The sequence below is a fragment of the Spermophilus citellus genome (genome assembly GCF_964194105.1).
Source record: "Spermophilus citellus genome assembly, chromosome: 7".
Lineage (NCBI taxonomy): Eukaryota > Metazoa > Chordata > Mammalia > Rodentia > Sciuridae > Spermophilus > Spermophilus citellus.
The window spans coordinates 123,289,016-123,309,735 of record NC_138188.1 but is presented as its reverse complement, the minus strand read 5'-3'; the positions used below and the strand labels follow the sequence as shown (position 1 = coordinate 123,309,735).

The 20,720-nt window shown below is 34.2% G+C and overlaps 1 protein-coding gene across 2 annotated transcripts in view; it reads right to left on the bottom strand.

The window, feature by feature from the left end:
* VPS8 (VPS8 subunit of CORVET complex) overlaps nucleotides 1–20,720 on the bottom strand; it is a 271,364-nt gene that overhangs the window by 220,605 nt on the left and 30,039 nt on the right. For both annotated transcript variants that reach the window (XM_081301471.1, XM_081301472.1), the window contains exons 8-15: nucleotides 15,022–15,146; nucleotides 14,185–14,271; nucleotides 11,528–11,595; nucleotides 9,996–10,149; nucleotides 9,828–9,887; nucleotides 7,866–7,973; nucleotides 3,988–4,068; nucleotides 765–935 (exon numbers count right to left, since the gene is read on the bottom strand). In XM_081301471.1, the coding sequence (XP_081157597.1) occupies nucleotides 765–935; nucleotides 3,988–4,068; nucleotides 7,866–7,973; nucleotides 9,828–9,887; nucleotides 9,996–10,149; nucleotides 11,528–11,595; nucleotides 14,185–14,271; nucleotides 15,022–15,146 (854 nt within the window). The remainder of the gene's footprint in view (nucleotides 1–764; nucleotides 936–3,987; nucleotides 4,069–7,865; nucleotides 7,974–9,827; nucleotides 9,888–9,995; nucleotides 10,150–11,527; nucleotides 11,596–14,184; nucleotides 14,272–15,021; nucleotides 15,147–20,720) is intronic.

Here is a 20,720-nt window from a genome sequence, read left to right as displayed (position 1 = left end):
GCTTCGAAGTTATAATTAAAAGAAATTTAAGCAATGCCTATATATCATGCTACAGATCTTCATTAACTATGATCGTCATTACTACTTCTTTCAAGAAATCACCCAGGAAAGTCTTACATCAGTCTATTTTTCTTATTTAAAGATTAATGGTAGGAAACATGAGATCATGATTCAAAGTGAGTTAACTATAAACTACTTATATAAACTGCTTAAGGTTATAACTGTAGTTGCCTATAATAAGAGTAAAATTAATACTAAGATCATAAATTTTCTGTTATTTTCCCCTCTTTAAGGTCCTATACTTCATCTACCACCTGCCCTAAAAGAATTTTCTTTCTCTGAAAGCCATCTGTGCTTTTCAATGCCTACCACTACCATTTCTTGTCAAGTCTCGTAGGCCACTTGTCCCTTAAATGTACCAGGCTTATTGTCACCAAATTGAACTTCCTAAAATATTTTGATTTTATCAATTCAAATTAAGTCATGTACAAGGACAAATTCTCAATTTCACTCACTTTTCAATATAAAAGTTAATAAGTCTTTGGTATTAAGTTAAATTAATGACATATGTGAAGAAAAAATAACAGGTTTGGCTCACATCCTGATATCTACAAATACCTCCATACCCATTTATTTCCACCTAGTAGCTTTCAAAGAAACACCTCAAGACAGGAAAATAGTCCCCATAACTTCCTATTCCTTTAACAAAAACAACAAAACACCAAATTTATCAAAGTAACACTAAGATAATGGATTACCCTTACCAAAGCCTGGCTGACATTTCCACCAGTGGCGAGTGACTTGAAATGGCTGCTGTTATATACCAATTGAACTTCTGAGATCTCCACTGTTTCCAGTTCTTCTTGTGTCTGCCGATCAATCACATGCAATTTCTCTACACTGTCTAAGAGCACAACTGTACGAGAGTTTATCCACTGCAATTTAAGCACACAACAAAATAAAAGTGAGGTCCAGCCCACATCATCATTCAGGAGAAGAAAGGCTGGCCATTCAGCTAAATTACATCAAGGACTTTATCTATTTAATAACTTAAAATATGGTAACACAATCATGGCAAGAACTATTCAGTAACAGTCCAGAGAAAAATAGTACTGAATTTTCACAGTGCTAAAATAACACTTTAATAATGGAAGAGATGACTGACTAAAGGCTGTAATAGATTACAGACTATATGGGATTTTATAAGTTTTGTTTAAAGTGGATTGGCACAAATGACTTCAGTGCAATGACAAATTTCACATTTCTGCTTTTTATATTAATTAAACAAAAGAGAAAATTTAGCTTCATAAACCTACCTGGTCAGAGGATGATTGCTAGCACTGAAGCCATACATATTTTAAAACAGAAGTTTTGAAACATATGATTCCTTCTAAAACTCCCTAAAAATTAAGGGAGAGTTGTCTTTCTATTATTTTGTATCTTCTGAATTTTCTTTAATAAACACCATTGTAATTTAAATAATACTAAATTAATAATTTTAAAAATCTTATCCAGGCACAGTGGGCATGCCTATCCCAGCAGTTCAGGAGGCTGAGGCAGGATGATCACAAGTTCAAAGCCAATCTCAGCAAAAGCAAAGTGCTATGCATATCAGTGAGACTCTGTCTCTAAATAAAATACAAAATAGGGCTGGAGATGTGGCTCAGTGGTCAAGTGACCCTGAGTTCAATCCCTGGTACTAAAAAGAAAAAAAAGAAATCTTAACAATACCACTTTAATAAATTTCTTGAGTTATGTGTAAAATAAGATTTCTTATTTTCAAAAAGAAAATTAGAAAGCACAATCCTTCTCTAAGAAATAAATGAAATCTTAAAATCTGCTCAATCAGAATTATCAAGTAGAACAAAGTGTTTACACTGATATATTTGTATAACCTATTCCATTTATTAGATTATTTGCATAATGCCATATCAAAGAAAACTAAATTGAAAATGGGTTTTCTTTTAGCATATGCTACAGTTATGCCCGATCACTGTAGAGTAGTCACTAAAAGGTCCCTCACCCCAATCTTTGTCAAACAGAGGAAATTTGATAAGCAAAATGTTTACAAAGAATTCTTAAAAGGTATTCTCTTGATTAATTTGAAAAACAAAGTATCTTCTAGGAAAGACACTCTACCCTTATACAACCTTAAATCGGTGCTAGATTTTAGGTACTTTAAAGGGTCACCTGGCTAAAAGAAAGAGAAAATCACAGAAAGAATTAAGTTTAGACATTATTCCTGCAATCAACCTCATAACTGCAAATATTGACAGTGTTGTAAACAGTCCTTTTAAAGGTCATTCATAAAATAATATAGTAAATGGTCACATCGTGGATCTGCCAAAGGACAAATGAAATCACCAACTGACCTACTAGGAAGAATGGCTACTTGTGATTGTGAAAAAATTTACAGTGACATACTCATAGGAAGATGTTTAAAACATTGTATTTCAATCATCTTAAACAGAAGTGATGATCATGAATTCTACAAAATTATGTTAGATGATTCAACAGGGTTTTGGGTGATGAGAAAGACAATGATGTATTACAGAAATCTGAACAAAGTTACTTCACAAAACACATATGAAAAAAAAATATTTCAGGATAAATATTCCTTATATGGAATATTTAGGACAAGAAGTGTTTTGGATTCATTTGGGAATTTGAAATATTTACATATATAATGAGATATCTTGTAAAAGGGACCCAAATCTAAATATGAAATTCACTTATGTTTCATATACACATACCCTGAAGGTAATTTTATACAATATTTTTGGCATACCTGCATTTTTAACTAAAACCTGTCACATAATGTCAAGTATAGAATTTTCCACCTGTGCCATCAAATTGGCACTCAAAAAGTTTGGGGCTTTAGAACATTTCAGTTTGAAGATTTTCCGATTAAGGATGCTCAACCTTATTTCTAAATCAATAGTTTATGAGTGAGTTCAAAATGTAAAGTGGGACAGGCCCAATGGTCCCTGTATGTAGTCCCAGAACTTAGGGAGCTGAGGCAAGAGGATCATTTCAACCCAGGAGTTCAAGATCACTCTGAGGAACATAGTAATACCTGTCTCAAAACAAAAAAAGCAAGGCACAGAAGTATAAACCTGTAGTCCCAGTTACTTGGGAGGCTGATGCAAGATTGCATAAGCCTAGGAGTTTGAGACCTGCTTAAGCAAGACTCTTGTCTCTGGGAGTAAAAAATGCAATATGCAATTAAATTAATAAATCATACATCATAAAAAAAACAAATATATTTCATCTGTATCCTGAAAATTATACATTACAAAATTGGAGGGAAAAACAATTTTATTAGTCTTTTTATTGGAAAAATGAGGTTTTCCCTTATATTCAGGGCTGCCTATATTCATTCATGTACAGAATATTTCAATGGACACCAGATACTGATGTCCTAAAAACAAAAGTAATGAGAGAAATAAAAAATACTGTAATTCCACTATTCTCAAAACTAATATACTAATACACTAAAAATTAATACACTTGAAAAATAAAAAAATAAAATTTGATTAAAAAAAGACAGCTTTAAAAAAAAAAAACCAAGATGTCATTCAGAACTGAGATATCAGGTATAGAGAGAACTCAGTAGAGTTTTTAACCACAAGAATAGTAATTTAATCTCCTAAACTCATTAGGACAAGCTCAGAAATACAAAAGTGTGTTCAGAGAGAAAGTGGGGCAATAATCCTAAAGAAAGCCATCTAAATACTTCTGAATCCAGACTTCTCTTTGAATTAATCAAGACATCAAAGAAAAATTGCCTGGTCTTGTGTGTTCAGCAAAACATCAGGCCAAAAGGAAATAATTATGTGGCATCATTCAATATAAGCAGGATTTCACTTCTGCCTGTATGTACATGATCCTTCTGTTCAAGGCAGAACTCCTATTAGCTTTAATACACCATGTATTCAAAATAACTGCATGAAATCAATGGAGGCATTTAGTTTGAATGATACTCACAGTAAAGTTGATGAGGTCATAGTATAGGTGAAGGTGCTTTTGTTTAGTCACATGTATGGCTCCAGATTCATCTCTCTTAACCTGATGATGAAATGAAAACAACCTAAACATCAGTTATTGTTTGAAGTATTTAATTATTCACTACCTAGAGTATGAGCCCCATTGAATAAAGACAAGCCCCAAATATTGATAATTAGAGAAACCAGTACATAAATTTAGAAAAATCATTTGCTCTGTGATCTGTACCAAAACTCAAGGAATGTCTAGTTGGTGGTCTAGCTGTCAGTGTTGCCAAATGCTATAATATGATTTTTATTCTGTCATAACTCAAAATAACCTAACTCCATCACATCAATAATTGTATATAGCTAGAAAATAAGATGGGATTGGTGACATGTGTAAAGCCAAACAAAAGTTTATTAAAAAAAAAAAAGCAACAGAAGCTAAAAGTAACAAAAAATGTATTTTTCTAAACTATAATAATATTATAGTTCACACAACCCAAAATTTCCCAAAAGAACTCTAGTATCAATATTTTATTTCTATGTGTGTATATGTATACACACACACATACACATATATATACTCTGTAATCCTCAACCATCCTCATAATTTGCTTTCTCCACTTCTGCTCCAAGGTAACAGAACCGTGAAGAACAAAAATAAAGCAAAAGATACACCTGGCCACCTGGAATTCACAACATTCAATTCAACCTGTTTTTCTTGAATGCTTCCACAGTAGTGTGCTAGATGTCTTTTAAGTCTCAATTGCTCTTTGCCTCCTAGTCCCACCACTTGCAGTGTTGGCTTCATTTGTTACCTTAAAAAAAACTGAAATCACTTAATGTGGGCCCTTCATACAGTCATCTTTACTTCACTAAATTACCTGCCCCAGGTGAAACAGCGTTCTGGTAAAATGATCATATGCTGCATATGATGAAAGTGCATATGATAAACCAGAAACATCAACACCCACATTGCCTATTCCCCTAAGATTTTCCAAAGTCCTTGAAGAAGATTACACTTCATCTGTAACACCTCTAACTCCTATCCCCTCCGTCACTGTTCAATGTTGCTCCTCCTTTGCTGGCACATTTAATCCCCGCCTTTTAAGGGCCCTTTTGCAGCTGGGGACATAGCTCTGTGGCAGACTGCTTGCCTAGCATGTGCAAAGCCCTGTTCAATCCCCAGCACCACACTCTCCACAAAAAATCTTAAGGGCCCTTTGCTTTTGTTCTCAAATATGTTTCTGATTTCATCTTCAAATAAAAAATAATACAATCCCCCCCCCAAAACCCTGTCCTTGCTTTATTTCTTACAGATAACTATCTAACCAAACTCTTTCCTTTTACACTATGATTGTTTGAATTTGCTCTTCTAAAGACCCATTTCGTTAACAAGGTTCTATAATCTATATCCATTCCACTTTTTCCAACTGAAAAAGTTCTTGATATGTCCAGTGGTCTTCCCTTTGGTCTTCCTCTTCCTTTGCTTTACCACTTGCTCCCCAGCAGGATATAATGACTTACCACATGTCCAAAAGGCACAAAGCCAAACAACCATGGACTGAAACCTCTGAAAGTATGATGCAAAACCTATCCTCTTTTAGGTTCATTATCTCAGATATTTTCTTATAGTCACGGAAAGCTGCCTAATATAATGTTGAGAGCTTCCAATAACTCCTGCCTTAAAATTCTCATTTGTACTTCAGACCTGACATTTCCTCATAGAACACCCCCTGACATAACACTTGAGAGTCCCACTTTTCACTTTCAACTCAATACTGAAATCATTCCTAATCATTTGCTAACCAAGCAATCTCCCTTTGAATATTTCTTGGCTCTAAAATGTAGACATGTGATGTTTTAATTATGTTCTTCAGCCCCTAGATCCCACAGGATAACAAGCCTTGTCTTTCAGGGAATCATCCCTTAACTCACTATATCCGACCATCTCTGTTTAAGCACACTGTACCCGTTTTATTATGAGAGCAAATCTTTCATTTTCCCTACTGTCTTCTATGCTGTTTTTATTTTTTGAATCCAGGGGCACTCAACCCCTGAGTCATATCCCCAGCCCTTTTTAATATTTATTTTGAGACAAGGTTGCACTAAGTTGCTTAGGGCCTTGCTAAGTTGCTGAAGCTGGTTTTGAACAAATTTTGGCGTTGAAAAAATCCTGCAATCTTCCTGCCTCAGCTTCCTGAGCAACTGAGATTATAGGCATGCACCATGGCACCTGGCTTCTATACTCTTTTTTCTACTGGTCTTCCTTAAATACAACTTGCATCACATCTTCACCTATGATGGTTCCCCATTACCAGTCTAGGCTAATCATTTTATAATCAAAATCAGGGGTATTTTTTCTGTGAAGAGTTCCAGAGCAAATATTTTAGGCTATAGACTATGCAATCTTCTATCACATCTACTCAACTCTACCACTACAGTGAGAAAGCAATCAAAGATATTAAAAATGAAAGGGTATGGCAATGTTCCACTAAAAATTTGTTTATAAAAACAGATAACTATCCAGATTTGGCCTAGGGGGTCACAGTTTGCCAACCCTTAACCTAGATCTACCCATGCATTCAATTTTATTTTCTACCATAGGTCTCTCCCTACCATTAATTCCATGAACATTTCTTAAGCTAGGATAAGTGGAAGAGAAAACAGAGCTTTCCCAATAGAAGTGACATCATATGTAAAGGCATTCCCACAGACTTGTTGGGAAGCTACTGTGGAGTCTAGGCCAGCAATCCATGTGGCTTAGACTGGGAGGTAGCAATGGAGGAGACAAAAAAGGAGAAAATCAACATTTGGAGATAGAGTCAACAGTCTTGGTGACAGAGCATGTCTGAAGGGAGAAAGGAAATGAACTGTTACTCCTAGGTTTCTTGCTGAAGAAACGAGGTGGATAGTGGTGCACTTGCTTCACTGAGTTAGGAACCTGAGAAGAGGGTACAGTCTCAGCTCAATGACTTCAATTTATCTCCTTTCCTCCAAATCCTATAAAGTCTCTCTAGAACATTCTAATCTCTTTGAACTAGAATTTATATCAACTTTTAATTCTCATCACATAGTTCAATGCATAAACTGTTTTCTCTATTGGTAACAAAAATAATTGTTTTGTTTCAGACAATATTATAAGCTATGTGAAAGCATAAAACACTATTTTAGTCTTTCCTTCTTTCTTTCTTTCTTTTTTTTTAATGCAGGAACTGCATTATACAACTTGTACTAGGTACCTGGAAGACTCAGATTCACAGAGACAGACGGTAGAGTAGTGAATACCTCCAGGAGGTGGAGGTAACAGCAAGTGGAGAGGTTTTTATTTATTGTTGTTTCTTTGTTGTTTTGTGGTGCTGGGAGTTAACAGGGCCTCATGCACACTAAGTAAGAGCTCTACCACTTTACTCTGAAATACATAAAAAAACTAAAATAGTCTAATAGGTAGACAGATGAATAAATGTATAGCTATACAATAAAGGACAGTAAAATAAAAAATAAATTACAATATCCCAATTTATCTTCATTTGCTTTTTGTTCATCAAAATGTTGAGAACACAGCCAATGCTCAATGATACTTGTTCTCTACACAGATATATAGGTAGATAGCATTAAAACAGACATGTTCACATTCATGTTTACATATATAAACCATTAATTATTTGTCATCCAAAAGAGAAGAATTGAGAAACAATGAAGAGTTATAGATCAGTCTTTTTTATATTAAAGCTTTAAATAAAATTAAATAGGTCACTCTTTCTCCAAAAACTTATAAGATATATTTCTTTGACACAATTTAAATTACTGATGAATCATTAAAAAAATTATGATACCAGACTTTATAAAAGACATACCATCATTATCAGGACTTACCAGTAGAAAATGAACAACATCTCCTCTGCAGAAAGCAAGCATGGGATTCACATAATTATGCACAGCCACAAAGTGCCAGGCAAGCAATGGAACACTAGAAGGATCCATCTAAGAAAGGAGAAGGAAGAGGGTGGTGGTGGAGATAATTCATCATAGTTAACAGAAGAATAACAAAGAAAAAACTCAGACTAGTGATCCTTGATAAAACCTTGCCCAACTTCTCGTAAAAATTCCAACAAAGCAGGGACTAAATGGAAAATGTCATAAGAGAACTTTCTGAGTTGATGGTATATTTTATATCTTGATAGAGGTTTTGGTTACAAAAATATATGAATTTGTCAAAGTTCAGCAAATGTACTCTAAAGATTTATATATTTGTTGTATATAAATTTTATACCAAAAAAAAAAAAAAAAAACCTAAACAAATACTCTAGCTAATGCTATGCACACTGAATACTTAAGGAAAAAGAGTTTTGATTTCTGCAATTTACTCTGAAATACATAAAAAAACTAAAATAATCTGATAGGTAGACAGATGAATAAATGTGTAGATATACAATACAGGACAGTAAAATGACAATGGCAGGTATACAAAGATTTAATAAAAAATTCTTTGAACTTCTTTATTTGTTTGAAAATATTCATAAAAAAAATGTTGGGAAAATACCAATATAACACACAAAAAAGATGCAAATATATAATACTGTGATAAAAACTTCAATTCGCTAATGAAGCTAATCTAAGAAATGTTAATAACAATCTAAGCCAGTTTTGCCATCTAAAAGGACAGACTCTGGTGCCCAGAGATATACAAGGTACCAACAAGAAAACAAGCATAAGCTCCCTCAGAATAGGGGATGCTTTCTGAACTAGCAGAGACCTGTGCTCCACGCCATTCCATCAGTACCTTTCCTTATATGCACATTATAAGATCACACTCTCTGAAAAACCAAGTAGGAAAGGCTAAACTGAGATATGAATAATACAGTTGTCCCTTGGTAGTTAGGGGGTTGGTTCCAGGATCCCTGCTCTGTCCATGGATCTATAATCCATAATGCTCAAGTCCCTTATATAAAATAGCATAGTATTTGCATATAACCTATGCATATCCTCCTACATATTTTACATCATGTCTACACTATTTATAATACCTAATACAATATAAATGTTATGCAAATACTTGTAATACTTTATTGGTTAGGAAATAATGACAAAAAAGTCTGTACATATTCACTATAGATATAATTTTTTTTCTGAATATTTTTGATGTGTGGTTGATCAGATCCATGTGGATGCAAACCCCACAAATATATAGAGCCAACTGCACATTCTGGGAAGTATCATTTCCTAAAGTAACATATCAGAGGCAGAAGTCAAGGAAAGCATATATAGTAGCAGTTTATGCTGGATAATACAGTGGAATATATTCTATCAGTAGTTCAATGTCAAAGCATCAAACAGCACAATCCTGCCTTAGGACAGCTGTCACAAAAAAAAAAAATGTCCTTCAAACACTGAAAATAAAGGCTGGGACTCAATATATCAACTTCTCCTCCAGCATTAAAACCAGTAAGAGAATTTTACTGCCCTCAAAAGGGCAGTGAATGAAGCTAGGAAAATCCATGCATGAAATTAGGTGATCACAAAACACCAGAACAGCAAGACACAAAGACTAACAAACTGAGGTTAAAAATAAGAGCCAGTTATATGTTGTTTATGAGAGAAAAACATAAACTGGTAAAGACAAAAGTGTAAGATCCCATGGTTGCAAGGACATTGTAATAGTCACAAGCTTGTCCTGCTTTGGTTAGCTTAAGGAAGTCCAGAAAACAGTCCTTAGAGTACTGACTTCCATACTGTCTAGATTTCTGATGATCTCATAGAACTGCCCCTCTTGAATCATCTCCCGCAACATCCTGACACAGCCATTCCTTTGCCAACAAGATGGAGAGGTATACTTACCCGTCCATAGGGAAAAGTCATCCATACTTTCAAGGATGGTTTCAATCCAATGACCAGAATCTTTAAGAGGAAAACAAATTACTACTTCCAATATTTACTTGATAATTTTCAAATTGTTGGCGTTCAAACATCTAAAAGTTATGAATTACATCTTCTATATACACCCACCTTTGTTAAGGATGCCATGGCCAGTAATGAAAACTGCGTGATGGGATGATCTTTCAATTCAGGCTTAGAATGCAGGGGCTCAATACAGCAAACTTCACCCTTGGAACCACTGAACAGACATCGAGATTCACAAGTTCTCACTCCCATTACTCTCCTAAAAGTGTAACCAAACCGTTCAGAATTTAGTAATGATCCAAGGCACCATCATCTCCAGCTTGGCCTGTCACTACAGCTTCCCAGCTCCTACTCTTGCCCACAACAATGCAAACTCCACATGACAACAGCAGAATCTTCTTATTAAACATGTCAGATCTCTCTCTTCTGCTTAAAACACTCCAGTGGATTACCACTGTATCTAAAATGAAATACAAACTCTTTACCCACATCTTAAAATGATCCTATCTTCACTCCTCTCTATTGTCATTCCTGACAAAGTCAAGCTCCAGCCACACCTGCCTTCTTTGCATTGCCCTAGCAGGCAAGGCCCACTGCAGAGCCTTTGTATTCTAATGCTCCTTTGCCTGATGCTTCTCTTCTGGCATTTGTTGCATTTGTTGACCAATTCATCATTCAGGTCTTTTTTCAAATGTCATCTAAAAGAGGCCTTTCTGAGTTATCCTTGAGTACATTCCAGTACACTGACCTGCCTTAGTTTCTTTATAGCAATCATATTTACCTGAAGTTATTTCATTTATGTGTTGGTTTATTATCTGTCTCCCTATCCTTACCCCAACTAAAATGTAAGTTCTATCAGAAGAGGAACCTCTCCTCATTTAAAGCCATAACTCTGGCATCCAGACAAATGCCTATACACACAAGATGCTTAATTAACATTAGCTGAATAAATAAATAGCATTTTAAAATCTGAGCTCTTTCTTTTAAACATCAGAAAATAAATCACAGATAATGGTTTGTCTAATGCTACATATCCCATTTACTTTAGATTTATGAAAAACAGGTCACGTGACCAATGTTTCAACAAATAATAGTTTTTCAGCAATACTATATGCTCAGTTTTTAGAGGCTATGAAAAATACAAGAAACAAAAATGTGTTAACCTTGAAGAAACTGTGGAAATGTAATAAATATTGAATATTATGTTCTATTTTTTAACTTCAGCTTCATAAATGTTCTCTCAGGTATTTAGTTTTTGTTTTGTTATTTAAAGAGTAACCAGGACAGTTCTAAGGAATAAGATTTTTTATACTTGGTCATTATGGTTATAATCAGCTGGGCCTGGGGCCCAAACCAAAATTAGTGAGCTACTCCAAAACAGTTGTTCCCAAGCCAGACAGCACGATAAGAGTCACCTGGAATGTAGCAATCTAAAATCTTAACTCAGATCTACTGAGATAAAAATGGGTGACCAGGCCTGGAATGCCATGTGTTCTATAAGCCTCTCCAACTAATTGTAATACATAGCATAACCTATTTCCAATCACGTAGACTTTCCAGATCTCTTCATGTTCAATTTCAGATCACTAAACCATAGCTAGTCTTTTCATTGTCAATAATAGCCATTAGTCTCTTACTTAAACGTCAATTCAAAAACAGAGCCACCACTGTCGTTGCAAATGGCAAGAGTTGGATCATCTGTAAACTAAACAGAGAAGGAATTTATTTTCTTATAGATTTTTATTTTTTTTTATTGGTTGTTCACAACATTACAAAGCTCTTGACATATCATATTTCATACATTAGAATCAAGTGGGTTATGAACTCCCATTTTTACCCCAAATACAGATTGCAGAATCACATCGGTTACACATCACATTTTTACATACTGCCATATTAGTGACTGTTGTATTCTGCTACCTTTCCTAACCTCTACTATCCCCCTTGCCCTCCCCTCTCATCTTCTCTCTCTACCCCATCTACTGTATAGATTTTTAAACAACCAGTCAAATGTTAAGAATATAAAGGGGAAAAAAACTAAAAGTTTTTAAAAATCTACAATATAAACATTTAGCATTTGAAATAGCCTAACCTAGATTCACATTCTCACTTTAAACATACAAACTTACCATTATTTAGAATAAAAATGGTTCAGTATCTTTAAAAAAAACTATAGAGACTTTCAAAAACAAAGCTACATTTCATCAGAATAAAAGAAAATTTCAAACTATAGTTGATATAAACCCTAAAATTCTCTACTTGGGCTCTTACATTAAGGTTTTCTAATGAATAGGATCATTTGGATACTTTGGCAGTTGCCTAGTATTCCAGAATAAAGACACAGTAAAAGATACTTGGTATCTTTGGAAAATAAACTTGTCTGAATAAAGAGTTAATCCTACTATATCTAAAACATCTTAACTTTTCATATAACTTTTCCCAAACTGTGCTATCTTCTTGATCTTATTCCAGAGTATACTTCAGTTATTATTACCTAAACTGGAAAACTCAGAATAATAATGTTCACAATATGCAGTTCTAAGGTCAAATGAAGAATGGTAAATGATATAGGACACAAAATGAAATAATGAAGCTTTTATCAGCTATAGTAACTAGTCCAAAGTTTGGGCTTCCACGTAAACCATCCTAGGATGGTTGAGATGCAGAAAGTCACTATAAAATTCTTCTTCTACAACCCCACACACAGGCATAGTACAGCATCCTATTTATTTGCTCTCAAAGTCTAGATGAACAGTTGACAAAGTGAGAAGCATGTATCCTAGGGGTATGCATAAGATAGTCCACTAGAGTGCAGGAAACATAAGAGTACTTGTATTTCAGTTTGATTTTCTGTGTATGTGCCCATAATATGGTTAAAAATGTACAGTAGAATATTTGTATACTTATACACACACACATACATAAAGAATGAAAATCCAAATTGTTATTGATGGGATGTATGGCTAAGTTTAGAGAACAAAGAGTTAGCAATACTGAAGTGCAAACAGCTACTGTCAATCCAAGACCGATCTCCGGAGTACTCAATTATACATATCTTTCTCTAATGTCAATGTGTCTACATACACCTTCATCATCATTCCCCAACAACAGTGGCTCCTACTCTTATGCTTTTAATCTCAGCCACATCCTTCTCTTTTCTCTCTGCCTCTACTTCTTCTGTTTCTTATTTTCTCATAATAACTTCTTTTTTTCCAAGAGGACTATCCATTTACAAACATCTACCCTCTAGTTATTCCTCCAATCAAACATTTATTGAGCAGTTAGTATGGGTATAACACAAAAATAACTGACAAACATATTCTGACTTCAAAGATATTCCCATATTAAGAAAGAGAAAACACATACACAAGCAACTATAAATATTAAAAGTTGGTAAATGCCATATGAAAAGAAGTCAAGATAAATTACTATCATGTACTGAAAGAGGAGAAATTCTCTCAACTTTTGCTTTTCTTGGTTGTTTTCATTGTTACTAAATGCTTCAATGCTGCTTTGTCACAAAAGACATTTTTGTAACTAATCTAGATGCAGACATATAAACTCCAGATGCTTGCAGACTTTAAAAAGCACATGTATGTATGAGAGCTCTGCACAGCTCTGTACATGATTAAAATCTAGATCTGGTTTTAGACTCCCCCAGCTATAGTCCTTTCCCCTTTATATACTTCCGAACATGGGCTTCCAACCACACAAGAACTGAGGTTCACACGTATTTATACATGAAATCTGTTACCTAAGTCAGTTCATTTTTTTTTCAAGCCTAGAAGGAGAAAACCAAGACTAGGATCTTAATGGATTCCCTTTAGAGCCCTGAAAGAAAATAAACCAACTGATTCACTTCTAAACATAATCCAAACCCTAGTTCTTTCAGAACTGGTGCCCTGAGCCTCAGGCATCACCTAACAAAGGGTAACAGAGCACAGCACCTCAGCAGTAAAAACCTGGCAGATTACACAAAAGTAAAAAGACCTTTTAAGATTTCATATGAGTTTTCAGCAGGGTGCTGCCTGTTTTTGTTGCAACTTATAGTCTAGGATCACATCAGTTTGCCCTTCTGCTTATATCTAATTAGGCTTCAATACAATCTAAAGCTGAATATTTCCATCTTAACCCATCTCTGGTTTTAACTTGGGGAAAATATCTTGTTGGGTCAAATAATGTTCAGCTTCATCTTTTGGGTTTCTGATTACCAACATAGATGAATGTATTTTAAAGTGGATATAAAGGCATAATAATGAAGATTATTAGCAGAAAAAAAAAACAAAGCTGTTACCTTGATATGCAGTATTGCTGTTCCTGGAGGATGAGCATCTGTTATTGATCTGAGAAGTTTTCCACTCGCCAAATCCCACATGGTGATCTATAAGACAACTAAGTGCTTTAAAAACAAATTTATTGCTCTTTTTTGGATTTAAGTATCCTGCCTTATGGATGAAATAATCTACTTCTCATCTATAAACATTGCAGGCAAAGAACCATAAAGTTAAAACATACCTAAAAGTTGCAGATCCATTAAAGCATGGAGCCTTTTTCCATCTTCATCTACCTGTGCCCAACCCACTTATCCCTTTAGATTTTAAATGCTATTCTTATATTGAGAGGTAAAAGAGATTTCTCTAATAAGTCAATCTGTTTAGCACTGGTAAAAATTATAGGAAAGGCTCACTGCCAAACCAGCTAGTGATGTATAAATCAGAAGCTTAAGAAAAACCATAACCTATTCCAGTTTAAAAAGTATAAAGGAAAAAAAATAGTTACCCAGGAACACAGAAAAATAATACAGAAAGCAGAAACACTCAAACTAAAAGTAGCCACATTGTGTATTACTACATAAGGAGATGCATTTTATACAACACCTTGTTTGGTTTATAAAAGTTATTTGTTAAAAGAGACACATGACTTAGAATATAAAAATTACAGACTCTAGCTCAATCAGTAACAATTACTAAGAAATTTGTACAAGACAAAAGTCTGAGCAATCTCAGGTTAGCTCTATAGATATAATACTTCATAATACATTATTCTGATTTTCAAAATACTGATCTAAAGATATTGTTTTAAAAATTGATTTTAACATTATCTTATAAGTGAAAGAAGTTTTGCATATTACCTGTCCTTTAGCAAAGCCACAAAGAAGTCTTGAGCAGTCATTATTGATACTGAGGGCAGAGATGGCTCCATACTGACCTCCAACACTTGTGTTACCCAGGCAGAGTCGCAATGCTTGATTCTGATCTAAAGAAAGTGGTTTGTAGAGTCAAGTGAAAGAAATATGAGTGAATAAATAAATACAGTTTATGCATGTTTTCAAAGACTTGGGAAGTGGCAAGAATCAAAAGAAGTATATGATAAGCATTCATTTTTTCACATTCATTTAAAAATATATTTATTGAGCCTCTGCCAGAAGCTGAGCATTAAGACATTAACAAAACAATAAGGGAAAAATAAGCTATAGGGGAGTCTAATACAAAATTTGCTAACGATAAATCAAAAAGTCCATAAGAAGTCCTACCTCTTTGAACAAACTTTCAACTCCCTCATCCTAAAATTGTACTTCTTGGCCATTTTTAAGATGCAGTGTTAAAGGAATACCACCTTCTTTAAAAGTAGCTTTTAAATTTCAAAAATCACAATGTATTAATTTAGATGTTGGCTAAAATTTATATTTATATTATCCATGAAGAGAAGTTTTTCTTAGCAAATTAATAGCACAAGTAAAATTATAGAGTGAACATTTAAACTACTTCAGAAAATTATTTCAAGCATAACATTTGATATGGTAAAAGCAAATAACTGAAACCTCTACTAGATAAGTTATTGAAGACAAGGATTTCTGATTTTTCTAGGAGGTACTCAAAATATTTATCAAATTTAATTATCCTAATAATTTTTTTAAATTGCTCTAGGGTTTATCCTAGACAATGCTTATTTTGTAAAGAGTTTATGATTATACCCATTTGAAAAAAATGAAATAAAAAATTCAAATGTAAGAAAGCATGCATACAAAATTTAACTGTTTAGAAAAACAAACAAAAAAAACATACTTCCACAACCTGGCAATTTGGCGTTCTCTACCCCTGTAGCACTTATATGGGCCTCTGTAACTATAGGGCATGATGTAACATGGGAAATGTTGCATTACAAAAGAGGAAACTTGGGCTGGGGATGTGGCTCAAGTGATAGCACGCTCGCCTGGCATGCGTGCAGCCCGGGTTCGATCCTCAGCACCACATACAAACAAAGATGTTGTATCCGCCGATAACTAAAAAATAAATATTAAAAAATTCTCTCTCTCTCTCAAAAAAAAAAAAAAAAAGAAAAGAAAAGAAAAGAAAAGAGGAAACTTAACTTGCTGGCTGCTACCTGCTTCTCAGTCCTGGGGCCACATGTGGCTAAGAGAGCCCCTAGCGATTAGCCAGAAGGCATTGCCTGGGTTGTGATGAAGAATCGGACCACCTCTAGGAAAGACTCAGAACCCTTCTGCCCTCGGACAGCTGGACAGCTCCTGTCTCCCATTACTGCCTGTAGAATGGGTGTAGATGTAAATTCTCCCCACCCTGCTGACCTTTACCCTGATTGGTTCCTGAACATTATATTAGCTGTGTGTGTTTTCTCATTAAACAAGATTCTATAGGTCTGATCATCCTCCTGCAAGGGAGGGCTGGGTGCGGGCAGCCAGTGGACCTTTACCTTTCTTGGTTCTTCCTGGTCAGAGCGTGCTCCCCCAATCTCTGCCACAACTCAGGAGGGAACAGGGGGCTAAAAACTCCTGACATGTAACTATCTACATGCAAATTTCATAGTATGGCTTACCTCCCTATTACACTGTGCTCAGTCTGAGGGCTAAGACCATGAGTGAATTAACACTCCCAGAATTCCTAACTTGGTGCCTTGCACTCAGGCATCTGACAGGCATCCTAACAGCTGTCACATCTGCAAATCTACCTCCTAAAAGAGTAAATCTAGTTATCAGAAAAAATCTAAAGATACTCATTCTCAGGTGTAAGAAATAATACTTGGTAGGTGACCCATCCAAAGTAAATGTCATAAGAGTGTTTTTCTGGGTTCATAAGCTGGCTCTAATAGTAATCCTCAAAAGCAAGGAGTTCTGTAACAAAGAATGGCTATACCATATCCAGCACACAGAATATACTCAATATTTTTTTGCATCATTTTAGATTTTAGCCTTTCAAGGTAAACATTCAAAAAGGAATCAATTCATAAGTAAAAAAGGTCTAATATATTTTAAAAAGCCATTATATTTATTTCATATTTAGAATTATACAATTATAGATTTTTTTCTCCATACCTCCAGAATGGTATCCCTTAATATAATCCAAATTATTAAAATTTCCCTTTATTTTATTAATTCCTTGACTATAAATATGACATCATTTTTTCTTTCACTCTACTGAAATTGCCTACCTACAGTAGTGTCTTCCATGATTCTCACTGTGTCAGGACTACCTTATATAGTGAGTGGATTAGCCACAAATCATAATTTGCAAACAATATGATGCTTAGGCAATAGTATTCTCTATATTCCACTACTTTTGGTCATGTATATAAGCAACAGGTAAATGAAAATAAGAGGACAAAGACAGAGGCTGGTGTCTGAGCTGCCTGCTTTCTAGCACAGGTTAGTACTCAAGTCACAGTGCTGAGGTCCTTTGTAGTCCAGTCTTACTTTGAGGTAGAAAATTTCTAGTGTTCTAATTCACCAATATACTTGCTACTGCTTTCTGATTTAATAAAGTCATACTTAAATTAGGTAAATTTAAGTATTCTTATAAAGGGTGGAAAGTATAAGGAGAATTAAGATGTACAATCAAATAGAGAATAAGGAAAGAAAGAGGAAACAGAAGAGTGCCAATGGAAGGAGAGGAAGAAAAGGACATATCTAACTTTTAGATTAAACCCCTACACATCTCTGTGCTTTCCTGACTGTAGTTCCCATACTCCAATCTAACCAAGAGAGGAAACAAAATTACCTGCCTTGGTCACTCCTGAAAAATGTATTAAATTTACAGCTTACAGGTCTGTGTCAATGAAAATGTTCTTACTTTTTTTTTTTTTAACTTTTACAATATGAATTGAGATACCTGGATTTTAACCCCACCCCTACTCCTAGATAGCTACAGGCATTTCAACTATGTCTGGGCAGTTTTAGAAATGTTACTTAATTTCACTTAATCTATCTTCATCTATATAATGTAGAAAAAAATACCCTTACCTCATTGTGTTGCCAAGAGGAATAAATTAGTAAAGTTAAATAATGCACAAAGGGACCAATTTAATGTCCCTCAAATATTACTAGGGTTCTATTACAAACTAATTTATCAATAACATCTATATACTTTTCAAAAATAGCAAGTGATAGTAGGCAGGCAATGGACTGTGTACAAAATGTAATCTAACTCTACAAAAACACTTATCAATTCTTATTCTACCTTTATACATTCTATCTTTATGGTGCCATGTTAACCAACTTGCTATTATATAATTTAGGCTACATTCAGAAAAGGTAGAATGTCTATGGATAGAAGACAGCAGGTTCTCTTATAAGAGTAACTAAACCTTCTGTAGTCCAGGTAATTTAAGACAATTCTGGGGGAAAGTGTTTGGCTAAAATAAACATAAAACCTTTCAAAACACTTAAATTTTATAGTTACATAGAAAGAAAAAAAAGACCCGGACAGAAGCAAGAAAGGGAAAGTGAGAGCTTGGCCAGGTTGCTCTGATCTCATCAACTTAAAAGGAAAAGTTCTCTTCCCCCGACACTCTGGAGCCTCCTCTGTCTACTGTTGGGGAGGATATATTAAATTAATAGTAGATCTAAATTCATTTGCAAAAGTCACATAAAATTATATCTGTCTAATGTTGTCAATTAGTATTTAAAAATTGGAGAGGATCCTTATGAAGTAGGTGACCCTGGCAAGAAATATGAAATAAGACTATCAATTTCCCCTCAAACTTCAGAGTTCAAATAGAGGTAAACACCAAAATCCTATGAAAATTTTGAAAAGTATCAAACAGTACAAATATAAGGAATTATTAATGATGATAATATAGCTTATTAATTAATTATCAGAACTTGAAATCCAGATATCATAAAAAGCACATCTATTTGACACTGCAATGAATTATACCTATGTTCTTGTAGTACAAGTTGGGCATACTTAATCTAAAAATCCAAAATCTAAAATGATCCAAAATCCAGAACTTTTTGAGCATTTATATTGACACTCAGAAAATCAGATTCTCAAGCATTTTGGATTTTGAATTAGGAAAGCTTAACCTGTAAAGTCTATGTAAATATTTCAAAATCAAAAAAACTCTAAAATTTGAAACACTTCTGATCCCAAGTATTTTGGATAAGGGATACTGTACCTATATACTGTTAAAAAGATAATTTTCTCAAAGTAGGTTTCAGCACATTCTGAGCTCAAGTGTAATGTGCTAAACAACAAAGAAAAGTCACAAAAACTAAAAGTTTATAACAACCCTAAAAATCTAAATTTGAACATACTTCAAGAATTTATAACTCTTTTCATATACCAAAATTAATCCAACCTTCTATTTCTTCACTCGTTATTTGTTTTAATTAGTCCCAAAGACAAAAAAGGAAATTCCTACATCTTAGAAGGGAGCAAGTTTAATGTGTGTGTAGAACTCTAATTTGCCAGTGTTCATCATTCTTCAATACTACTTTTTTCTTATCCTTTATTCACATTAAATACTCATTATAGCCAAAGGAAAAGAAAAGAGATCTTATTGGAAACATTTTTCACTAATTGTCCTAAAATAATAGAAGCATTTTTACCTGACCTCAATCTGACCAACTCACAGAATTAAACTTCTCATAAAGCTTACTGACTGAAGACCAGGGCACACTCACCGAATCTCCATGGCTAACCAGCTACCTTCCAGAATGCCAACACTTAGTAAGAGTTGGTTGTGTTCCTTCCCATACCTGCTCATGTCATTGTAACAATACATATTTTAAAACAAACAGAACATAAACTGATGGAATAGAGTGAAAAATAAAGAATATTTTTTCTATGAACATTAAGTGAATGTTTCAGGAAAACTTGGTAAAGGTTAAGTTGCTTTACAACACTTTTATGAAATAGGGTGTTGACAGGTAACAGTACAAGATGAAGAAAAGTTTTGTTATAATGTAGAATTTTGTACTCATGGATTGATTCACAGGAGCCTCAAATTTACATGACCCATTACTGATGAAGTTTATGACAAAAAAGGTGCTGCAGACCTCCACTGGCAGATACAAACTCAAAAAAATGCTTTGGACTATATCAAAAGATTAGAAAAAAAAATGGAAACATTTTCAGTTAAAATAAATCACTGAAGGTACACATGCGTTTATAGTTTTTCACAATTCCTGGCTCTAATCAATTTTTCAATTAGCTATTTATTTTTTATCCAGAAGAGGGCATCAACTCTAATTGATAGTATTCTCCTTCAGCATTGAAAGGTCAAAAGAACCACTCATGCAAACCAAATTTACTATACCTTTTCCTTTTGAATCCATGAAGAAAAGACCAAAAGAGAGAAAAAAAGAAATCAGTTCAAAAGGTCAAAGAAAATGCAGGTAAATTTTTAAGGTGTGACAACCTTTAGTTAACTGTGAGAATGATATTAAATGTGATTAAATGATGTCTCTATCATTTATGATTATATTCAGGTACTGGTTCTGGGAAAAGAAAAAATGCATAATATTCAAATTATAGCAGAGTAATAAGTAAATACTAAGTAAAGTAAGTAATAAGTAAGCCTATATTTTAGTTA